Source organism: Cryptotermes secundus, unplaced genomic scaffold (assembly GCF_002891405.2).
Source record: "Cryptotermes secundus unplaced genomic scaffold, Csec_1.0 scaffold253, whole genome shotgun sequence".
In the NCBI taxonomy this organism is placed as follows: domain Eukaryota; kingdom Metazoa; phylum Arthropoda; class Insecta; order Blattodea; family Kalotermitidae; genus Cryptotermes; species Cryptotermes secundus.
In genome coordinates this window covers 437,790-462,103 of record NW_019721520.1, presented here as the reverse complement: position 1 = coordinate 462,103, position 24,314 = coordinate 437,790, and the positions used below count along the sequence as shown (strand labels likewise).

General features: G+C 40.3%; 1 protein-coding gene and 1 long non-coding RNA gene across 4 annotated transcripts in view; one reads left to right on the top strand and one right to left on the bottom strand.

The window, feature by feature from the left end:
- LOC111875430 (hemicentin-2) overlaps nucleotides 1-24,314 on the top strand; it is a 462,602-nt gene that overhangs the window by 113,566 nt on the left and 324,722 nt on the right. For all 3 annotated transcript variants that reach the window (XR_004514196.1, XM_033755808.1, XM_033755807.1), the window contains 3 exons: nucleotides 5,476-5,627; nucleotides 8,368-8,512; nucleotides 20,228-20,364. Coding sequence is in view for 2 of the 3 variants with exons in the window: in XM_033755808.1 (XP_033611699.1) it covers nucleotides 5,476-5,627; nucleotides 8,368-8,512; nucleotides 20,228-20,364 (434 nt within the window). In the remaining variant the exon portion in view is untranslated. The remainder of the gene's footprint in view (nucleotides 1-5,475; nucleotides 5,628-8,367; nucleotides 8,513-20,227; nucleotides 20,365-24,314) is intronic.
- LOC111875431 lies at nucleotides 9,775-14,401 on the bottom strand. Its single transcript, XR_002844726.1, has 4 exons — nucleotides 14,279-14,401; nucleotides 11,715-11,716; nucleotides 11,010-11,016; nucleotides 9,775-9,784 (listed from the first exon to the last, which is right to left on the bottom strand). It is a non-coding gene; the product is annotated as an uncharacterized LOC111875431 (long non-coding RNA).

The window sequence follows — 24,314 nt, the reverse complement described above, 5'->3', positions numbered from 1 at the left end:
GTAAGATGTCGTCATGGGAGGGGAAGGGGATAAGAAGAGGAAGACGACGAAGGCGTTGGATGGTGAAAGAGACAAGAGACGAAGAACATGGGAAGGATAGGTCGCGCTCCGTGGTCGTTACTTCAAATTACGAAGACGTTGATTAGTTAAACTTTACGTATTAAACCCTAGAGGGGTGACGGAACGTAGACAGAGAGGGATGAACCTTTATTATATAAGATAATAGCTTCTAGATGGAGTTAAAAAGCCCCTGTACTCAAATCCCGATAACCCAAGCGCTGAAGAGTTGGGTTTGTAGCTTGTGTTAAATTACTGAACAAGTTGTGCAAACAAATTCCCGCTTTGAAGCAACGTATCAGCTTCGCTTCTCCGATATTGAAAGTCGCTGTGGATATTAGAGAAGAGAGGGTGAGTGATCTCAAACAGCTCATTGATCGAATCCCTTTGCTGCCTGAAAATGACAAAATACCCAAGGAAGACAATGAAACAACTAGCAGAATCCAAGAACCTCGATTTCGTAATAAGTGAGGCACTGCAAAGACACTGTGTAATTTGCGGCAAATATATACTCGCGAGTACATAATACTCGCATAAATGCAGATGTTATAGTTCAATGGTAAAACGACCAGGTCCCACAGTATTTAAACACAGTGTTTGTCCGTTATTACCAAAAGATATACCCTAACATTCTTTGATGACACTGTAGGGTGGTTGGTTGAGGCACTACCCTACAAGCCGGAAGGTCGCGGATTCAATTCCCGATGAGGTGGATTTTTCCAGTTTACCTAATCCTTCCAGCCGGACTATGGCCCTGTAGTTGGCTCAGCCTCTAACAGAAATAAGTACCAGGAAACTTTCTGGGGTGTAAAGGGCAGGCGGCGAGTAAGGCTGACTACCTTACCACCAACTGTGAACCAATTGTCTAGAAAATATGAGCACCTCGACGTCTCACAACCCTGTGGGCCTCCACAGCCTGTTAACAGGGATAGTTTTGCCTTTACCTTAAGGGAACTAGATTGCGCTTATGTAAACAAGACGAAGAAAAGCGTGGAATTCCCCATGAGCAGTGAACTAGATCTGAGGCTCGGTTTTATTAGTTGTTATGGCATATTCCAGGAATTTAGCGACACCTCCTTCCTTTTTAAGCATTCTTATAGGGTTAGAGAACTTGTAAAATATTCCATACTGGCAAAATTCTGCCCGTATTTAATATGAAATATAAGCAAAATCAGAAAGTAAAGAGATTATTTTCATAGCAAACTTTAACGAGACTTAGAGCTTTGAAGCAAGTTGAAATGTCGAATATGCTTAGCCTACATGTGTTACTGGAAGAATTTATAAGTGTAGAAGAGTGTGAGTTATTCTTTCCCTTCTTTAACTGGTTATGAAAGTACCAGTGATTACAAATTTAAAATCGTGTAACTCAAATCACTTGAACAGCAAAGATTTGAAGCAAGATATTTCGAAAATGCTTTTTGACGTAATTTGAAGTTATTTTCGAATGGGAGTACTTGGATTTACCAGTTGGTCTACTCCAGTGTGAGTCCACTAATTTTTTTATTAGTATTTATTTCTTTCCTCCAAATGGACACTAGAAGCCTAATATATCTTCACGTATTTGCTTCTGAAACACTAAAATGTGTACAAAGAATGCAATTTTTACTAATATAGTTCTGTCCTTGTTCTTCTGTGATCTGTCAAGGATTAGTCAGTGTGACCTGCTCTGATTCAGAATGTAATGTTCCTCATCATCTTGGTTCGGGACGTTCTCCTGAATACTTTATTTTGACATGCTTTCAGCCTTTCATCTTCCCTTACACTGAGAGACCCGAAAAAACGAGGAACTAACTAACTTCATGGAGAAGCTTTCTGTTAAGAAACTGTTAGTCACTGAGCAAATCAAGAATTTCATCTCTTTTTAAAGAACCAACATTTCATTATCTTTTCACTTACACATGAATACACCTTGTCTCGACTCATATAAATCCAGTTCACATAAATATTCTGCAAGTTCCAATTTTAATATTATCATACCAACATTTGTATGTATTTCTAATGTGCCATCGTGCTGTATGTCTCACTCGTCACTTCCTACTTAATATAACTATTTTGCTGGTATTCAGTGACGAGTATTTAAATACAAATGATTTCAGGTTTTTTTTTCTGAAAAGGCAGACGGAAATAAAATAATGTAAGGTTAGAGACCGTTCATATTTCTTACGATTACTCTGACTTCGATTTTATAAGTGTCATATTTTTCTGTTATTGACGGTTCCAAAACCGTAGCAGTTAAAGCACAATATAGGTTAAACAGTTTCCATATCATCAACACAGTGGCAGAGAAATGGAGATGAGTTGTTATTCCGCTCTTGTAAGTCTGTGGAGATAAAATTTGGGCACATCTCTCTATCGAATAAACAGAGTTGGCTGTAATTCTGGACGAAGTAGACAGACCGGAGATGAAGTTTCACAGACAGGATGTGTCCTAGTTCCACAAGATTAAATTGACGAGACAACTTCTCTAGCAAGTACATAGCTTCGTTACTGATCCACTCGTAATCTGGTTTCCCTTCGTTCAGTTTATAACAGGACACAAGTCTCGTAAGTTAGACAAAAGTCTATACAGACTCCAAATTGCCGTTCATAAGTAGCAGTGGAAATATGAAATGGATATTATAGGAACATGAGACTTTAGGATGTGGACTGGATTCAGCTGGCGTCCAGTGGCCAACTTTTGTGCACCCGAAAATAAAATTTTGGGTTCTGTAACAAGAATCGGAATTTCGTGACTGCTGAACGAGTTCTCAAGACTGACTCCAGATCTCGGATTTGAACTGGTCAGATGCTGAACAGTTGTGAATTAGGGATACTCTTACTATTGGGACAGCAGCCTCTCTGTTATAGTGGTCAGAGTTCTGGCTACAGATCCAGATGACCGGGTTCGATTCCCGGCGCTACCAGATTTTTTAGAATTAGCAGGTCTAGAACGGGGTTCACTCAGCCTCGTGAGGATAATTGAGGAGCTATTTCAAGGAAATAGCGGCTCATGTCTAGAAAACCGAAACTAACGACCATGGGGATTCGTTGCGCTGACCACGCTACACCCTCTATCCGCTAAATTTGGCACTAACTTCGCCGACAAGCGGCTCTCGCTCAGTCGGTATAGATCGCTTGCAGACTAAAACCACGGATTTTATTTTTGTTTTGTTGCTTATTGTTTGGATGCAAATACGTAATTTCTCTCGATTTGCATGTTATATATGATGCAGAAAGTTTTCTGAAACCAGATACAGAATCTTACCGCGGAGACCTCAGTTTCGGTTCTGGAACATTTCATATAGGATTATTCGTGTGGTGGAGCAGTCGTTTGTTCCACCAGTTTTCAATAGCCTATAGATTAATGGCTATAGGCTGACACTACGGTAGCAGAGCAGGTTCAGCTTGCGCCGACATTGGACAAGAACTTGAGTTAGTCCATCCTTACGGTACCTTACAGCCCAACTTTGTAAGATTCATCTTAATGTCATCCGCCCTTCTCCTCGGTCCAGTAAGTGGAAATTTCCGAAGTGCACTGCTGTACTCGCACCGTCAGAAAAGGAAAGTGGAATCGGCTTTTCCTGGAATTGAAAAGGCCATGACATAAATATTTTGAAACGAAGTTAACCGCATCTGTGAGACGGTAAGGAGGATATCGAATAAAAAGACAAGGAAGGAAACACTAATTAAATTTTATAAAACTGTGGTTATCCCAACGTTAATGTACAGCTCTGAAACATGGATACTGATGAAACAGCAAAGTCAAAAATAACAGAAACAACATAAATGAATGTTTTAGGAATTTTACAAGGTACTCATTAATGGAAGGAGCCGGGATAGCGCGGTCGGTATAGCGATTGGTTATGGGCTGGACGACCGAAGGGTCGGACTTCGAGTTCTTGTAGGGTCAAGAATTTTCACTTCTCTAATCGTCCAGACCGGCTCTGGGGTCCACCCAACCTTCTGTAGAATGGACACAGGGGGCTCTATGGCGGGAGCAAAGTGGTCGGGGCGTGAAACTGACCACTCACCTCCAACCATTGTCGAGATCAAGAAAATGTGGATTTATACATCCACTCCCCCATACGCCTTCATGGAATAGTGCTTAATGATTTAAGCACAGGGACAAATTTACCTTTACCTTGTACTCATTGAAGGATCGGTTGGAAACAGTGAATAGAAAATAATTAAATATATTCAATTTAAATAACAGAATTCAGAATGAAAACTTAATTGAATTCATCATGTTGAAAGAATGTAACCTAACGCATTCCAAAACCTTTAATGAGCTTTACGTCAATAGGACAAGATCCGTTAGCCGCCCAAAGTTACGCTAGAAGAATTATCCTATCTTATAGAGGAATGTAATGGATCTAAACCTTGATGTTTATGATGTCATATTTGTTTATGCTGGCCATTTTTGTTAATGTTGGATATAAACACCACAACTAACAATGCAGAAATCCTTAAAATCCAGCAAAGAAATTGGTGTATGTGTAAATATAAATAAATCCCAATGTTTAATGATAAATATGAATTATTATTATTATTCGCTGCCCAGTGATCTCCACATCCTTCGAACCCATCCCTTTAAGGTCAATAATATCTTGCTTATAATCAGTTCTCTAAGCGGTCGTCTTCCAGCAGGTTTCCCGCAAAATCTTCATAAGCATTTATCTTTTCCCCTCTTTTATAGTATGTGTTTGCCACCGTAACCTCACTGATATTCCTGGGCCTGCGGTGAAATGACCCATACGTAATTGTTATTCTGATTTCGCGAGAAGCGCTATAAACGAACGTGGGAAGTGAACGTCAAGTTGCGTCCCATTTAAGTCCTCTGTTACAAACCTCAGTGGACTTGAACTTGAATTAGACGCGGAATGGTGAGAAGCTGAATTGTTACTATATTCAAATGTGGGCAGATATTTGATATTTTACGGGACTCTAAGCCCGACACCGCGTTTAGGAATCGAATAATGGTCGTACGCCACTTTTCTGACTAACTTCCCTCTGAAAATACCGTATTTACGCATGTATAGGCAGCTTGCGTATTTTCAGACAGAAATTATAGAAAAAATAATTTTCTTGGAATATTATTTCAGGAGTATTACACCCTGTATTACTAATTATGAATATAATTTTTTTTAAATGAAGTGTGATTTCGAATATTTCGAATATAAGCCGCACCCCAGTTTTCCTCTTGAATTTTTGGCAAAAAATGTGCTGCCTATACATGCGTAAATACGGTAATACGTTTCTAATTAATAGAATCTCATATTTTCCCTACTAGTTTCTACCCTCTTAGATAGTACATTCTTCTAATGACTGTCATGCAGACATGTGTTTGTAAATTTTTGTTCCATTCCCCAGGGGAGAGCTGTTTGACGTATTCCTGGACTGTACTGTGTTTCGTTATCATGCAACATCCGTGTGTTGCAGTGAAGCCCCGAATTGTGCGAATCACAATGCCAGCGGCGCCACTGTCTGCCGGAAAGACACATCAGCTGCAATGCGAGACGACGGGCTCCCTGCCGCCTGCTAACATCATGTGGTTGCTCGACGGTGAGCCCCTCAGGAACGCCCCGACCTCGGTATGCACTCGTCATCATCATCATCATCGTCTACGAGCATTGAGCCTGTTAGTGCGTTTCTTCCTCAAACATAAAGCATCTTTGAGGATAATGAATAATATTTATTACTTGAGCAGGTTACCATCCTGTTGCAAAACCCGCTATCTTGGAGGACCAAGGTTTTTATTCTGGTTTTCCTTCCCTTCTCTTACCATGGCTGAGTCGTGTCTACCCTCCACGTAACCAGATGCTACACACCGAGACCATGTGACCTGCAGATCGTTCTTATAAGAGTTCCATCTATATTCCTTTGTATGCAGTCTTTATATTTTCAACAGAAGACAGAACAATAACTTTCTTGTAACCCAGCGTGGAGTTTCAGCAGTGAGCAGTGCAGTTCCACAGGTCTTGTGTCCCTAGATACATTTTAATATTATCCCCATCAATTGTTTTGTCTCTTCTGAGAGATTTCTTAATTATGTGTGCACCTATCTTGTTTCTTCATTAAATTTAAGCATTCTGATATTGTTTTAGCTTTTCTCCCCTGCACGAATGATTGTTATAAACTGCGATTTTATTCCATCCGTTTTAAGATCCATCTCTGACTGCCTTCATCCCTTTCAGCTTGCAAGTTACGTCCATTACTCAAACAAAAACAAAATAAATGTGCTAAAATTTCTTCTTAATGGTCACTCGAAATGTAAATTTTATTTTTCGCGTCAATATTACGTATGTTTTCATAGCAGCGTTAGGTGAGAAAGCGTTTTCGAGTGAAGCATACGGAAAGTTTAATTTTATATAAGTTATTTTAACATTTAGTGTAAAAGAGGAAGAAAAATGTAAAATACTTTGCACTACAAATGACGATGTTTCGATTCAATTTTTGCAACAGAACTATGCCCAAAATTAATTAACTTCAAGGCCAGTGAGATATACAAAATGGCAAAAATTAGTTCTGGAATATATGAACAGGTCTAGTTTAAATTAGACACATCTTATCGTGTGCTTCAGTGAACTATTTTTCAGTCTATTTATCTGACTTTCTCTTCTCTGTCCTTACTGGGAAAATTAAACTTCTTCACTAAACAAGATAAATTTGAAGATCAACGGATTAGAACATGGCTACGAATTCTGATTACGCAGTAATTTCCATTTCTAATTCATCTGTGGTCGATAGTACTCCCATCTAGTGACAAGGTTAAGAACGTTTGCATTCTCCAATACTCTACTCGTCTCCGTGGCCTCGTGCTTTGTTCATTGCTAATTACTGCGTTAAATTGAATGACATCGTTACTTACGTCTGCATCATGTATAGATCGTCATAATAAAATGGCTAATTAGAGCACATGTCCTTTTTTAATTAAATTTCGTTTATGATATTGGAGCACGCGGTAGAGTAGTTGGTTGAAGCAATATGCTACGAGCCGAAAAGTTGTGGGTTCGAATCCCGATGAGGTCATTAGATTTTTTTCAATTGATCTAATCCTTCCAGCCGCACTATGACCATGGAATTCACTAAGCCTCTAACAGAAATGAGTAGCAAGAATTTTCCTGGGGGTAAAGGTCAGCCAGTCGGCGCGTAAGACCGACAACCTCACTGCAATTTGTGAGCCGATTATGAAGAAAATGTGGGATCCTCGACGTTTCACAACCGTATAGGCATCCACGGCCTGATACAGGGATGGATCAACTAACAATGTTATAATACACTGATATAGTGGGTTTTCGGACTTTATCCATCGTCCTGGTTTTTAAGATAACTAATAACACACGACACCGGTTTGTCCAGTGATTGAGGCTAGCTCTTTCTAACGGACCCAACAGAATAGGTATTTTTCTTCACCTGAGGACGGAAACAGATCCAGTTTCCGAAACGTCGTGTTTTTTTAGTTATCTTAAAAACCAGGACGATGGATAAAGTCCGAAAACCCAATATATTAGTGTGTTATACACCATCGTCAGAATCCTATAGTAATGTTATAATAAATTTGTAATTTTATTAGCGTCAATTGACTGCATGTATTTTGCTATAAACTTCAAATTATTACAAATTAAATTAAATTAAAGTTGTATTCGGTATATAAATCCTCCACTGATTAAAGTGTTATTGCTGTGGAGGCTTAGAAGTTTTTACAATCCTTATTCTTTTATCTGACTGTCTTCGCTCGCTCGGAAGCCGGGATCGTGGGTTCGAATCCCACTCAGGGCATGGATGTTTGTGTGCGTTTTTCTGTGTTTGTCTACAGGTAGAGGCCTTGCGACGAGCTGATCACTCGCCCAATGAGTCCTACCGTATGTATAAGATCTAGTAAACCGAAGTGAAACGGAGAGCTTCATGGAGGTAGGCCTAGGCCCAAATTGGGGCTGTAGCGCCACAGGAAAAAAAAATCCTTTATCTGTGCTGGTTCATGTTTAAATAACCTAAGGAATATGAATTTATAACGCAAATGAGATTAAAGAATATCTTTTTAAAATAACGCTCTATGTTGAATTTTAAAATATAATTCGATTACTAATATTTTATAATAGTTTTATCGCAGTCAAGAAATTAACGTCTTAAATAAATAACGTCCCCAAAACATTGTTTTGATATTATTTGTGTAACTTTCGAAATGCTGCTTTACGTAAGTTATTCCTCCATTCCAAACAGTGTCCTTTGATTAATTATCCTTCAGCGACTGTCTTTTGTAAGGGACCGTGTTACAGTTTCTTGCGCTCCTGACGGTGATGTGACCTAATTACATGATGCTTGTGTTCCTAGGTGACAGAGACTGCGAACAAGACGACCAGCGTCCTGTTGTTCAGGCCTCGCGCGGGGGATGATGGGAAGGAAATGGCGTGTCGTGCGGAAAACAAACACTTTCTCGGGGGAATGCTGGAAGACCGGACACGGCTTGATGTCGCATGTAAGTGGCCGATCTACATGGGGCAAATGCTTCCATACAGTCGCACTTTACACAGTTTTTGGATGGAATTCACACACCTTTCCTATATCTTGGCCTCTTTGTACATCTCAGTCAGTTAAATGACGTACACATCATTAATCACAGTCAAACAATTTAATGTCCATTGTTCTGTTCCGAACCTTATCAGAGCCACAAAAATATTTCCGTAACTAATAAAGTGGTTTGAAGGACAACGCATCTGACAAATACACGTGACGTACCAGGATCATGAGTAAGGTTTCTCGTGATTTTCATCGGTTCTTCCATACGAATTTCGGGGTAGTACCTTAAGTTAGGTTACAATAGCTTCCTTCCAGACCTTTCCAGTTCATTATTCACCGTTGTTCAATCGTTCAACGTTATACACGTATAATTTCAATTACAATGTCATTAAATAAAACACAAAAGCGTTATACTCTCGTTTCTTATTTTTTTCCCCCCATGTTTCATTCATTTGCCCATTATTCCCTTGTCTTTCTTTTTTCCTTCCTCTTTTAACTCTGGGAATTGTTGTCTCATCTAAGCGAGAGTTCTGGGGGTGACCGGCAGGAACAGAACAGAACTTTCCCCAATAGACACACACACCCACCCTACAGTGTACTGGAGAAGCAGTGCCGGTATTCTGCTTGATATACGATCCCGCATAGACCGATGTAATTTGGGGGCATTACCGGACGGGAGGTTGGTTGGGCGGTAGGGTAGCGCTCTGTGTGGCCGGACATTGTGGGGTTAGTGCAGAGCGCCTGTATGGATTCTGTGAAACGAGATGAAAACGTCGGTTCCGAAAACATTGACCTCAAAACTAGTTTCGATATCTTACATGTTGGCGAGTTATATTGGTAATGGCGGGCTACTGATTTGGTACGATTTCAAATGTTACGAGCTGGCTATGTTATGAGCGCAACATTCAAGACTTATTCTTGCTTTGTCGCAGTTACTCATCAGTTCAATTTCATATTTCCCTATGCGTTATAAGGGGGCACGCGGTAGCGTAGTTGGTTGAGGCACTGTGCTACAAGCCTGAAGGTCTCGGGATCGAATCCCAATGAGGAGGATATTTTTAAATCTAACTAATCCTTCCAGCCGCACTCTGGCTCTTGGGTCTATTAAGGCTCTAGAAGAAATGAGTACCAGGAATCCCCCTGAGGGTAAAGGGTGGCCGGCGTGTAAGGCTGACAACCTCACCGTCATCTGGTGAGTCAGTTGTCTAGAAAATATGGGAGCCTCTCACAACTTTATGGGCCTACACCGCCTGTTACAGGGATACCTTTACTTTTACCTTTTTTTACCTATGCGTCATGATACTAGAATCACACTTACAGGCTACAACTAAAATACAACACAACGAATTATTTGTACAAGAAACATCATTAAGATATAAGTACATACACTGTGTAATACACGTATATCTAGGAAGAATTATTCTTTATGATAGGCTGCGCAATAGCTCAAGCGGTTAGTAGCTGACTTCCCACCGCGGCGCCCCGGGTTCGATCCCGCGGTCTGGTCAAGTGGGATTTGTGGTGGACAAAGTGGCGCTGGGGCGAGTTTTATCCGAGTACTTCGGTTTCCCTTGCCAATCTGCATTCCACCAAATTCTCCATCATCATAATCACCCAGGGCTGGTACAATAGGCCAATCAGTGACCGCCGTGCCGAGTGGACCCAGCTGGACTCCATCCCACACTAAGCGAATTAAAAAAAATCTTTATGATAGGAAAGAAAGCAGCCGAAATTGTATAAACTACCAGGGCTACCAACTGTGCTGTATCTAAATGAATCTTAGACAATTAAGACAGCTGGACGTGTAAGAACACGAAGGGTGGAGATTATATGCTTAAGAATGGTTTTAAGCTGCACTAGACTAGACCACTTTAAGAATGGATATATTAGGAAATAAAAGGAATTAAGAATACGTATAAAATAATTCAACACAGACAAAATTGGATATGCCCTTCGGATAGAATCGCCGATCAAGTAAATAAAACCGAAAAAGGTTCTTCAATATGAAACAAAAGGGCGTGAAGACCAAAGGAAGATCTTGAGAAAATGGAATTAATAACCCGTGAAAATTTCGAAAGGACTTTATTGCCTGTACATTGATATGAAGCAGAAGAAGAAGACAGAGAAATAAGTGTAGTTCATGAAATATACAGAAATGTCACTGTCTTAATTAGAGTCAACATACAATAATTTGCATGGGTTATTCTGCCTTAAAATTCATGTCATTTGAACAGACGACAGGTGTTACGGGGTATAATAAATCCAATGTGGCTACCGAGGGTCCACTTTTTAAAATGTAGCAGTTTATTAGCTTCTGTTTGTCCATTCCAAAATCTGAATGCATTAGTCTCCCGTTAAAAGTTTGTTTTTGAGGTAATTATTTTGTAATACACGATGAATTCCAATTAAAAAAGAAAGCTGAATTGCCTCTAAAGGCTAGCGTAACGTGTAAATACTTAAAAACTAATTTGGGCAGGACAAAATGTGAAATTTAAAAGCGTTTAGTTCTAAAGAACAGAATAACATAACTGCTTAAGTTGTGAAAATTTTAATTTGCAACGTAACGCTGAGGTTTAGGACGAATAAATGTTTTCGCGGTATTTGAGTAATTTCTTTGTGGTTCATATTAAAAAATGAAGATTAAATAAAATCTGTTTTCTTCTATTAATTATTTTAAACTTCTGGAAGTTATTTAATTCTTGGAATTAAGCCATTGAGAAATATAAAATGAATGACAAATTACATGAGCGTGGATAAAAGAATGCGGATAATGGTAAGATACAGGTTATAATTAAAGAGATGTGGTAACTGTTGGTAAACGATAATTTGCATTACACTGCAGTAAGTTTGCCTACATATACAATCGAATATTAATCTCGTTACACTTTCCTGCTGCCTTTATTTTATGTAATATGCCTTAAAACCTGATTGGAAGCATATATTTCTTCTTTAAGCATAACTGTTTGGCTTTGTGATGGCTAAAGGAAATTGAAAGGAACTTAGATTCAAAAGTTATACCCGGCTAGTTACATAAATTAGCAGAACATGTGTTTACATAATCACATGTATCCCAGATTTTCCTTGAAGATGTTTGCTTCGAACAGGTTATAGTAGAAATGGTCGTGGCATGCTTGATCACCTGGACGGTTATATATTTCGACGCCTAGCGTTTATCGATGAATGAGGGGTCGTTAGTGTGACGGTAAGATCGACTTCAGACCTCGATTACAGGTTCGTACATCCGGAATTAAGATGTAGGAATTGGAATGGCTGTGTCGTGTGGCGGGTGTAGTGGTAAAGACCATAATTTCAGTTCAGTTCAATTCAGAGCATTTATTTGAGTGCTTCCAACAGCCAGTAACCAATTTCGTGAGCTACGGTGTCTCTCCATACCCAACATACACTTCCGTGGCCTGGCGCACCGTTTGGAGCATATGATAATAATGTGATGAGAAGGTTGAGGCACCTTGTACTCGAAGCAAGTGGTTTAATCCGGAAACATTAAAAGCGCTCATCAGCAGTGCAGATTCGTGGACTGTAGGGTGTGTCTCATGAATGGGGCGGACACTCTCCAAGCAGGGCAATATAATATGAGCATTACAGAGCCACAACATGGGGTGAGAGAAATGGTAAACTGTCCCCTCCCTTCAACGGTCACAAAAGCACAATCCGTGTGCTCAATACTAGCTGTAACACTGCCGTAGCTAACTATCTTCTTGCATCTTGAATATCGCACCTTGGTAATGCTGAAATATTTACGTTAAGCCAAGGATTTACAGTAGTAATACGAATTTTAAGCCGGTCACGGTAGCCTTACGGCCTAGGGCATGTACTGTCTTTGCTCGCTCGGAAGCCGGGATCGTGGGTTCGAATCCCACTCAGGGCATGGATGTTTGTGTGTGTTTTTCTGTGTTTGTCTACAGGTAGAGGCCTTGCGGCGAACTGATCACCCGCCCAAGGAGTCCTACCGAATGTGTAAGATCTAGAAAAACCGAAGTGAACGGAGTTCATGGAGGTAGGCCTAGGCCCACTGGGGCTGCAGTGTCAAGGGAAAAAAATACGAATTTTAAGGAGCACAGTATAGAGAAATTATAATATTTGTACACTCACAAAACCTGATATTTCGAAAGTCTGAAGTTCATCATGCTAACAAACAATTTAAATACTTATAGGGTTGTGTGGTGATGAAGAGGATGAACTTCCAGTATGAACGAGGGAATTAATATTACGTATCCATCCTTTCATTCATCCATCCATTTCATTCCTGTTGCTCGTACTTGAATCATAGGGCATCCGTGAAACGCTTCGTTTCACTTCAGTATCTTAATCTTAGACAGTCGGTACGACTCCTTGGACGGGGGATCAGCCCATCGCAAGGCCGCTACCTACACAGGACAACACAAGCACAGAATAAACGCAGACAAACATCCATGTCTTGAATGGGATTCCAAGCCATGAACCCAGTGTTCCAGTGAGCGAAGACATTACATGCCTCAGACCGCTTGGCCAATGTAATCGGCTTAATATTACGTAGGTTATACGTATTTTATCCCCTGCTTGCTGACTGCTTATTATTCGTTTTCTTAGTTCAATTTGTGACACTTAAGGTGAAGTCAGTAAGTTCCTTCGAAACATCGGTAACGAAGAGGTCAATATATTTGGAATTGTTAGTAGTTTCGCTCCTTTCTTAACCTTTTCGAAACCTGAAGAGAATTGGAGATGATCCTCGATTTAGAACTGGGCACAAATTCAGCCGTTTATATTCCGATCGCTCGCTTACACCTCCCCCCCCCTCCAGTTTCCTTATCTTTGTATCCTTCTCTTGCCATTTCGCTTTAATCCATACCCATAGTTGCGTACTGAAGCAGTCAGTGTATGCTACCTGCATTGCTCCCGCAATGTTATCGTTTTGCACCTCATTTAATATACAAATCGTTAATTACAATTAATTTACATTTTATAGTATCTCACCCAAAATTAAAGAAGTCCAAATATTTGACTTGATTAAATTCATAATTACTCGTATAATCGCATGGTCATTATTGTTTTCCAGGTATGTAAATCCAGGGAGACATAACCAGACTTTGTGTCCCCTGAATCCTCTCGGCCGTGGTTCAATTCCCAGCCGGACCAAGAAATTTTCTTTACGTCACAGTGTCCGGGCCAGCTCTGAGGTCCACCCAGCCTCCTATCAAATTGGTACCGGGGGCTCTTTCCTTGGGGATAAGGCAGCCGGGACGTGAAGATGACTACTCACCTCCATATAGTGTAGAGGTCAAGAATGGTGGAGATATACCTCCACTCCCCCATTCGTCTTCATTGCGTGGTGCTTAATTAAGTAAGCACCTGGACACCTTTACGTAAATCAGCGAACACGGTGATCCAGAAATAAATGGAAAGACAAAAGTTGTTGGTATCGGCCTTGAGAAAATGTATAGGAAATATTGTCTTCTAAACATAGTTTTGCCGGTCACGGTAGTCGAGCGGTCTAAGGCGTGCACTGTCTTCGCTCGCTCGGAAGCCGGGATCGTGGGTTCGGATCTGTTTCCTGTGAGGTACGAACTGAATTCTTATATATTATTCTTATACACTGCCGGTCAAGGTAGCCGAGCGGTCTAAGGCGTGCACTATCTTCGCTCGCTCGGAAGCCGGGATCGTGGGTTCGAATCCCACTCAGAGCATGGATGTTTGTGTGCGTTTTTCTGTGTTTGTGTACAGGTAGAACTAATGATTATGCTACCTTTGCACGGTCAAAATACCGCGGCCCTTCAACAACCTCAGCGGGCAGGCCATACTTCAAATCAACACAACAAGAAGAGATGTTTTTGTTACACAGGCGGACATTAAAACTTTGCTTAGTTCCTTTAAAAACTTGCGTCGAGCTGATCACCCGCCCAAGGAGTCCTACCGAATGTGTAAGATCTAGAAAAACAGAAGTGAACGGAGAAGGTAGGTAGGCCTAGGCCCACTGGGGCTGTAGTGCCAAGGAAAAAAAAATTGCTTTGCTTATTGAACTATAATTAGAGGAAAACCAAGGAGACTAATATCATTGTTCTTACAAACCAAGTCCATAAATATTTGAAAACTGTTCTATTAATACCATTCTCCATCTCAAAATTTTATACTATTAATTTCCTTTTAAGGCTGAGAACAAGATGAAATTGTTTTAATTTTTTCTGTTAGTAATTACATACAAGTAAAAATGCATGCAGCTTTGTCTCAATCCCTCTAGCGTGTTCATGGCATAAACGCCTTGACAGTTTTCGGATTCAGAATCTCAAAGGCATTCCTGTAACAGGCCGTGGCGGCCCCTATATTTGTGAGATGTTGAGGTTCCCACATTTTCTAGACAGTCGGCTCACAGATGGCGGCATCCCACACAAAACAACAGTAGCCGCTGAAGCGTCTTTGAACCCACGAATCCAAACTCTGGGGGGAGTTTGAATTCGTGGGTTCACAACTGTATAACAGCGTAGTCTACTTATGATTGTCATGTTGCTAACTGAAACATCTCTCCAACAAAGTTCACTGGAATTAACCCCGACGAGTAAATTGAGATCGCTGAAATTGTGTTAACTTCTGTTACATAACAATTGCATTTTGCCGCATATATCGAAAATATGACGTTTGATTTGTTTTTTTGTACTTTACAGACTGTGAAAATTCATTTGTTTATTGTTTTTATCGATTTTGCAGTTCAGATTTCCATTAATTCATTCCATTTGTAAGTCATAATTTGGTAGTAGTCTGGTGGACATTTACAAATGAAGGTGGTATATAGGATTTTTTTAAAGATTGGTTAGGGGAACGATAACATGCATACAAATTCAGTCTGATTTTTAATTCTCTCTAACCCGTTTCTCTCCAGGGGACCACACTGAATAAGCACCTCAAATCACAATTGTATCTAATTCACCATTTATGTAAGTTCTCTCTTTGCTATGGGAAACATAAACATAGGGCCTTCTTGTAGAGGCTGATTTATTTATAATACTAACATATCTGTATGTAACGCATATAGGGCTCGGTAACTATTGCCAGTACTGCTAATAACCATTCTGCTTACTCAGTCGGCAAATGTCGCATCTTATATCTCGTGCATTACACCTTCAGTAACAAAGTTTACCACAGTTTGCCTTATATAGAATATATCTCGAATTTTTGTCACTGAACGTCGTGCAAAATACTCTGTTGCTTTCCTCCATTACGTAATCTATAGACTTGTTCAGAACTGTAAAATAGATCGCACCCGTTACTTTTCATATTGTTCCGCGTTCATCTTTTTATTAATTTATCTATTGAAGGTACACATCTGCCAGTCACGGTAACCGAGCGGCCTAAGGAATGAAATGTCTTCTCTTGTTCGGAAGCCGAGATCGTGGGTTCGAATCCCACACAAGGAATTGATGTTTGGTATGTGTATATGTTTATTCTGTGTTTGTGTTGTCTCATGTATAGGTAAAGGCCTTGCGACTAGCTCATCACTCGTCCAAGGAGTCATACCGTCTGTAAAGTGATTATTAAACTAAAAATCAGAGGAGAGGGCACAAGGGGGCTGTAGAGCCAGCGAATGAAGTACATATCACTTTGAATGAATAACCTAACCTGGCCCAAAGACAGAGAGTCCATACAAGAATCCGGGTACCTCTATGCAGATCTCATGCTTACAATAAATCAAAGCATCTGAGGGTCAAGACAGCCATGCCAATACCGACGAAGACTCTTCTTAAACAATGAATTCTCCGTTAAAGAAAATATCCGAGAACTGGACGGATAGTCCGAAGCCGCAAGAAACAAAGTATCGGTGCCCATGTTAATTCTATCTTCTTCTGTACCAGTTTGATATGTTGAAAGGTCAGTGATGACTTTATGCTGGCATGAGATCATGCATCTAAATCACGTGGAAACCTGGAACTCTAGGCCCACTTAGAACTCGAAATATGAAATTACTCATCTTTTTTTTTTATTGCTAGTGGGGTGGGACTAAGACCCTTGCACTGCGGCCACTTCTGGCCTATTGTACCAGCCCCAGATGATAGGTGAGGGTGATTGTGGAGCAATTGGCGGAATGAAGATTGACAGGGGAAACCGAAGTACTGGGAGAAAACCTGCCTCCCCGCCACTTTGTCCACCACAAATCCCACTTGACCAGACCCGGGATCGAACCCGGGCCTCCGCGATGGGAAGCCAGCGACTAACCGCTTGAGCTATGGCGCGGCCCAATTACTCATCTTATTCTACCTTACATTTCCGACTTGCTCAAAGCACTCTTGTTATGGCATTACAATTTTGAAAATTTTAATTAGATGTCATGGTAAGTATCTCATTTTTATTGTGTGAGTCCCTAATATATCCAATTTTTAGACTCTGAAAAATTCAGTTGAATTTTACTGACATCGTGTTTCAGTAAGGAAGAGGGTTATATGGCCTTCTGATTGACTACAAATTGAAAGAGAAACAGTGTATTTATCCATCTAGATTTTGGTGATGTTTACAAGGTTACGATCGTGGTTTAGATTGCTACCTGTTACGGTAATGATCCTTAGGACCTCACCATTCAAAAATAATGGCTAACTTGTCAGAAGGGCGTTTTCCGATAAGATAAGTGGCCGAGAGTCCAGTGCGTGGCCTGCGATTGCTGCTGCAGTCAGATGTACCCAGATAAACCCTCACTGAACGCAACATGTTGAATGAATGTGTATACGGAACGCTTCCAGTTCACGCCGTGTAGCTGCTAATCTAATTTGAAGAGCGAGTTCACACAGCAACTGTTTCATATTCAGGACACCCCTTCTCTATTCACTTCCATTTATACCATATGGCACAATATATTTCGGCAACTTAGCTTTAATATTCAGAAGTAGTAAAAGTGTAAAATATCTTATGTATTTTGTTTAGTTGAATATTACTAAATTTTTATATAATACTTTAAAATTAATTGGGAGTATCTTTCTAATCGTAACAAGTTTTGATTTATAAGCGAAAATCTCTTGGGTCGAATCCCAAGGGAATATCCTGAGTTCCTAAGCTAATTCGTAATAATGAAACGATGTTGAAGAAACTTGCGAGAGATTTCTCTCTTGATTCGTTTAACGATACTGTATCAGTTGTATTGATTATGTAAAGTGGAATCAGAATCAGGAGGTATTCAGCTACATGCTCCGTAATTCAAATATGGGGTACGCTGCAGATTATTTTGTTGAGGCACCATAATACAAGCCGGAAGTTCGAGGGTTCGAGTCACGAGTAGGTGGATTTTTTCAATTGACCTTATTCTTCCAGCCCTGGGATCGACTCAGCCCCTAACATAAATTAGTACCAGGTATCTTCCTCGTGGGTAAAGGGCGGCAGGAGCGTAAGGCTGACAACTTTACCGCCATGTGTGAACTGATTGTCTATACAAAACGTGGGAACATCGACGTCTCACCACCTTGTGGGCCTCCACGGCCTGTTGGAGAGATAGCTGTACCTTTTTTATCTTTTACCTTAGTTCAACTGCCGATGTAGGGAAGCTGACAGATTGTTTCCTAATTGTATAACAATAATATATTAATCGAACTTGTCGTGTAGTTTTGGACGTCACGTGGGAGTGGTTAGTGTCACTTTGTGTCAACTCTGTTAGTTATGTATGCTGAAATCAGAAGTTGATGGGCATGGAAATGATGAATTGGGAATTATTTGGAGGAAATAGATAAAAATCTACTCTGAAACATTACCACATTGTTGGAGGGCGAAAACACGTACAGAGTGTCATTGTACCCGTCTAGTTTGCAATGAAGGTTTGAGGTTCAACCAAGAACGTAGCAACACTACTAATCACCATATGAACTATCACCGCTGGGTTCAGATAAGCGACAACGACGATCATGTCGCTTTAACTGCCAAACAAGACAATCTGTATCATCGTATTTCAAAGCTAACTTTATTTTGAACTCTTTACAGAGCATCATCACCCAAAGAGTAAACGCATTCTATAAACTATGCATATTTTTATATCATAAACAGGGATATTTGGGAAGAATTCGACTAATTACACAGATTGCATCACTAAATGTTGACTAACCTACTGACTGGCTGGATGACTGATTCGGTATTTCAATAATTTTACATTTTTTAACTATAAGATAAATTTCATATTGTCACGTGTTTGTGTGACTACAGACGCGATTTGGATTGGTGACTCGATTTCAGGGCTGTCCCTTGTAAATAGAAATTAAAACATGCTTTCAAAATGTGTAACTCCATCCAAACACTTTTCTGATATAAAATGCATTCTTACGAGTCTTGTAACATAGTATCATAAAGAGAGTCAGTTTAAGAATAAATAATATAAGGTTGAAATTAAACCTGAACGGATTTACGAACAAAATTTTTATCTAAAGTAAATTCTGAAAACCAATTCTGTAAACATCTCTACTGGAAATCTACGAGCAGACTGGACAATCTTGCAGCATGAAAGCTATTTTCGCATGAACTCAACAAACCATTTGGTTACAAAGCCGGCCTATGCATTCTGATTAAACTTACTCATGGAGGAAGGAAAGGACCATTAAACATCGCACACATTTGCGAGTTGGCTGTTCTCTCTTATTGGGTATATCTTGAGTTAATGGCCGAAACAATTGTGCTATGTAATTCCAGTCCTATATGGGTTTCCTGACCCAGTTCTCTGTCCTATTTCGCGTGAAATTTCATATAAATTTCCCAATTTTATTTCTTGAATTAATTACAAAGGAAAACATATTATGCAACAAAACTCTGGGTAAATGTAGATCAGTAACGCAGATGAAAGTGTTACCATAGGCTACGGTTTGTTATCGTTGTTAGATTCACTTTCCTTCTAATAAGCTAAATAAATTATACCAATGTAATTTTGATAAACATATGTATAAATACGCGTATGTTTAAAAATGTAGTCGAAATATCTCGTATGCATAATGACAAAGCTGTGAAGATGTATATGGTCCGTACAAGAAGCCATGTATAGTACTGAACAGTGACCTAGAGAGATTAGTGATTTTTCTACACATAGGACAGGTAATTTATATGTTTCGACAGCGGAAAACAGTTAACAAAGAATTATAGTTCCCCAAATCACTTTATATCAGAGTATAGTTTGCAAACTAGCATACGTAGGCTCAATTTTTATATCAGGGAAGATAAAATATTTCAATTTTAATGTAATCTTGTGTATTGTAATTTAAACGGATATAAATTGACTTTCTTAATATTGATATCAATATATAGCTTCACGTTCAAGGAAATAGGGGAGAGTGCGAATGGTGGACTGTCAACCTTCGCATAGAACTCACAGAAGTTTATATTTCAGCTTCATCCTTATGCATCTCTGTCAAACATTCTAAGCCATGAAATAAGTCTCTAAATATGGCTACTGAGTTACAAGACACCTGATATTCACTCGCACGTCCTAAACAAACACATGTGTCCTGCACACAGTCTGTGATACTGCCATGGACGTTCTGCCGGGCTCAGGCTTCTCGTATAGTTCATGGGGTGTTGAGCGGGGTGGGGGGGGGGTTTCTCATGAATATCTGCGTTTTAACAGTAGCAGAAGCTCCATTTCATTTTTGCTGGGAAGAGCCCAACGAATGTTTATGGATTTCATTTGCTTGTGTAGGTATATATATTCTTTCTGGGTGTTTTTTTTTTGCAGACCCGCCCTCGGTGATGGTTCAGCTCGAGTCCAATATCGACCTGGGTACGGTCAAAGAAGGGGATGAGGTGCTCTTGTCGTGTGAAGTGAGGGCCAACCCCCAGCCCGAATCAAACGCGGTCACGTGGTACCACGGGGTAAGTTACAAATGTTTTTCATGAGTAGTAATACCGTTTCCCTGAATGTGGTTATTTGTGATAAGTTTTTACCGAAAGAGAATAACAGCGGCTGTAGGTGATGTCATCACTCAAATATGCGAATATTTCTCGTCAGACTGCATTTCATTCAGTCTCCCAGCTCAACATATAGGTAAACATGTCTTGATGTTAATATTGTGACGTGCTGAGCTATGGATGACGCCCCTCCCCCCCCGCCAGCCGTGATGCGCCGAGCGAAGCCGAAGCGAGCCGATGTTAGCCGAGTCCTAGCATCCTGGTCGCTAGGCAACGCAAGTCAACAGCGGTGACGTCACCAAGTAGTAACAGCGGTTACCTCCGCTAGCGTTACATAGCAACACAGCGACATACCAACAAGGGTGCCTATTACGTGGCCGTTTTCCCGTATTGTCCGATCGAGGCTACATACGGAGCAGCGAAGGCTATTCACAGTTAGTTGTACTGAGTTGTACTGAGTCAGTCAGTGAGTCCTGGAGCCACCGCCGAGTTAGCCAGCAACTAGTCAGTTGTATTCTGGCATTTGGAGTGTACTAATTGTGATACTGCAGATAGCAGTAATTGTACAACTGTCAATTGTGTGATTGTAAGTGCGAGTGTGAAATAAAATTCGCTACATCGAATACCTCGTGAATTTATTTGTCGCGATATACGCCCGATACGCGACAATATCAATCCCATATTTTAATGAAATGAGTTGCTGCATTTAAGATACATACGTAAACATATGAATCTTTATTGTATTCGTTTTTACAGTTTATTTACATATGCGCAATTCCTTTATACATCTTACTGTGAAAAGTAAGTAAAAAGTAAAGGTATCCCTGTAACAGGCCGTGGAGACCCATAGGGTTGTGAGACGTCGAGGCTCCCATATTTTCTCTAGAAAAACAGTCACAGATGTCGGTAAGGTTGTCAGCCTTACGCGCCTGCCGCCTTTACCCCGAAGAATATTACTGTGAAACTATAGTAAAAATGCATGGTTGCGTGAATACGCAATAACACCCACGAATCAGCTACAGGTTTCTCCAGAGTTTCATAAAGATTTTTCAGAGGTTAGAACTTGATCAGAGTAACTGAATTTCTAAAACACATTCAAAGCATTCAATGTGTAATTTGACATAGTGAAAATGAGTGTGTTATTTTTTAAACATCAAACAGATCCAGGATTATATGTTATTAAGCAGATTGTGACATTTCTGAAGAAACTGGAAACTTCTGCAGTAAACAGACCTGTATAACGTTTCTGGCTCTCCCGTTTCCCCCACATACATTGCTTCAGACACTACATGCATCTCATCACGAGAGAAGGCAGCAGACGGTTGCCTGCGTCCCCATTCCGAGAGAAGCCTCGTTAAATTTTATAACATATCAACATCCAATCAGTTTCCTCATTCGGAACAACATTCTAGTTTATCATGCATTCCATAAATAACCTCCATGCTACCCGATGGTGGCCATGCTGTCACGGAGTCCAAGAGTCTCTATATTTACGCTAGTGGCGGCTCACAGTAAGGATAGGAGAAATAGAATTTACACAGAAATTCTTTTCTGTAAGATGTAAAACTGAACAAGATGTTTGAAATGAAAACGCTTCTGACTTGTATTCGGGAAGTATACGGTTCAAATTCCGGATGCGACAACAACTGCCCTGTTTACTTCAGTCCCTCCAGGCAAATATTGGGGTAGTACCTCAAGTTAGGTCACGTCCGGTCACTTTTACATCTTTTTTCAGTTTATTATTTCGCTAATTATTATAACATCTAACTCCTTATTTTCTAAATTACTAACTGCATATTTAAATAAATTAAATGAAATGCAAGTCACCGTCTAAGAAACAACTAAAGGTTAAAGCCGCGATATGGTTTAATAAGGAAAGATCCTATCAAAACGTTTAATTAATTTTTTTCACTGGCTCTACAGACCCCTTGGACCCTGGCCTCCGATTTTTCAGTTTCATGATCTTTTTACAGACGGTAGGACTCCTTGGAAGAGTGATCAGCTCGTCGCAAGGCCTCTACCTAAACACAGAAAAACACGAACACAGAATAAACACATAGAGTGAAGACAGTATATGCCTCAGACCGCTCGGCTACCGTGATCGGCAAGGTTTAATTAATACGTAAATAAATACAAGGCGTAAATGGCAAAGATCTTGTGCCAAAAAAATCACGTCACGACAACAAAAATGTGGACTGAGCTTAAATATGAGGTTTTCATCAAGTCCCGGTAGGATCAAGAATTTTCTCTTTTCCACGTCGTCCAGACCGGCTCTGTGGTCCACCCAGCCTCCTATCCAATGGGTATCAGGGGCTCTTTCCCCGGGGGCAAAGTGGCCGTGGCGTGAAGCTGACCAGTCACCTGAAGCTAGTGCCGAGGGCAACAAAATGTGGATCTATACATCCACTCCCCACACGCCTTCATAGAGTAGTGCTTAATTAGTTACGCACAGGGACAACTTTAGCTTTCTTAATTTTTATTTGTTTTTGTATATCTTTAGGTTTTTCCTACGTTCTCAAACGTCAGCATTATTTCAGGTGCCAATTGACAGGTTATATAGTTCAGGATATGTTCAGCTATAAGGAAGATAAGGTAATGTCCAAATGGCTGTATATAAGAAACGCGGGGAAATATACATAGTCAAATGACATAGCGGAAGGAAAAAATTACATGGTATCATTGTATTGATTTGAAGTTAAATAAATAAATAAATGTTCTTCTGTAAAATGTATGACGAAATAGTTTAATAACTAACGAGTTCATAAAAAATAAAATAAAAGAACGACGCTCTGTTTTCTGCCACATCGCCTCAGTCGTAATGTCCCTCACCTTTTGACCTTTTGTCTTCCTGCTTTTCCAGTTTATTCTATTTAGTAGAAATAATAATTAGGCATGGTATTATAGGAAGCCATATATCAGATCAGCAGCTGTAATATTGGGTTAATAGTCAGCACTAGTTGATGACCTGCTGCCCTTGGTAACGGTGAAAAGAGGCTGCCTGAAATACGACAGGGCGCTCGATAAGGAAGTGTTTGCCTAAGTGCGACTGGGAAAAAACTTAGTAGCACACTCGTGCGCTGCAGAGCTTAAGCATTGTTGAAGGAAATATCGTAGAATGATCATGTGACGATGTATAGGCATGTGTGATGAAGAGATCGTTGCCTGTTTTGCAGTGTACCTTGGCGGGAAATTCCAGTTATATGAACATGTACTGCAGGCTGGAAAGTGTTACGCTGCCATGTTCTTGGAAGTCATACTATCGCTTGGTTTTTCATTCCAAATTTATCGTTACCTGCCGCTTGCCGTGGTTGTCACTGGCAGGTTGGGTAGCCACCGGAAGTTTGGCGTAATGCGCACCGTCACACTGTCGCTACCTGCATAATGCGCTCCTCGTTGGAAACATGTGCTTAACGGAGAGCGCTTCCTACGCCGCACGTAATGACGTATTTCCTTTGTCATCAGCTTCAGAGTGCTTCAGATTATGTATGTTGCGAATATTCATTTTTATGTCGTACTATTTTCTGCTTGTGGTAGTTATTGTAAGGAGACAGTTGAGTAACGCCAAATTAAGTCATAGATCTGTATTTCTGGTAAATACAGATCTTTTATTTTCTTATGTGCATATTCAGAATTGCCGGTCACGGTAGCAGAGAGGTCTGAGGCATGAACTGTCTTCGCCCGCTCAGAAGCCGGGATCGTGGGATCGAATCAAACACAAGGCATGTATGTTTGATGTGTGTATGCGTTTATTCTGTGTTTGTGTTGTCCTGTCTTTATGTAGAGGCCTTGCGATGAGCTGATTACCCGCCCAAGGTGTCCTACCATCTGTAAAATGATCATGAAACTGAGAAATCAGCCCTGTGCTCCAAAGTGAGAGCGAAAATATTCAGAATTATTATTATTCTTATTATTCT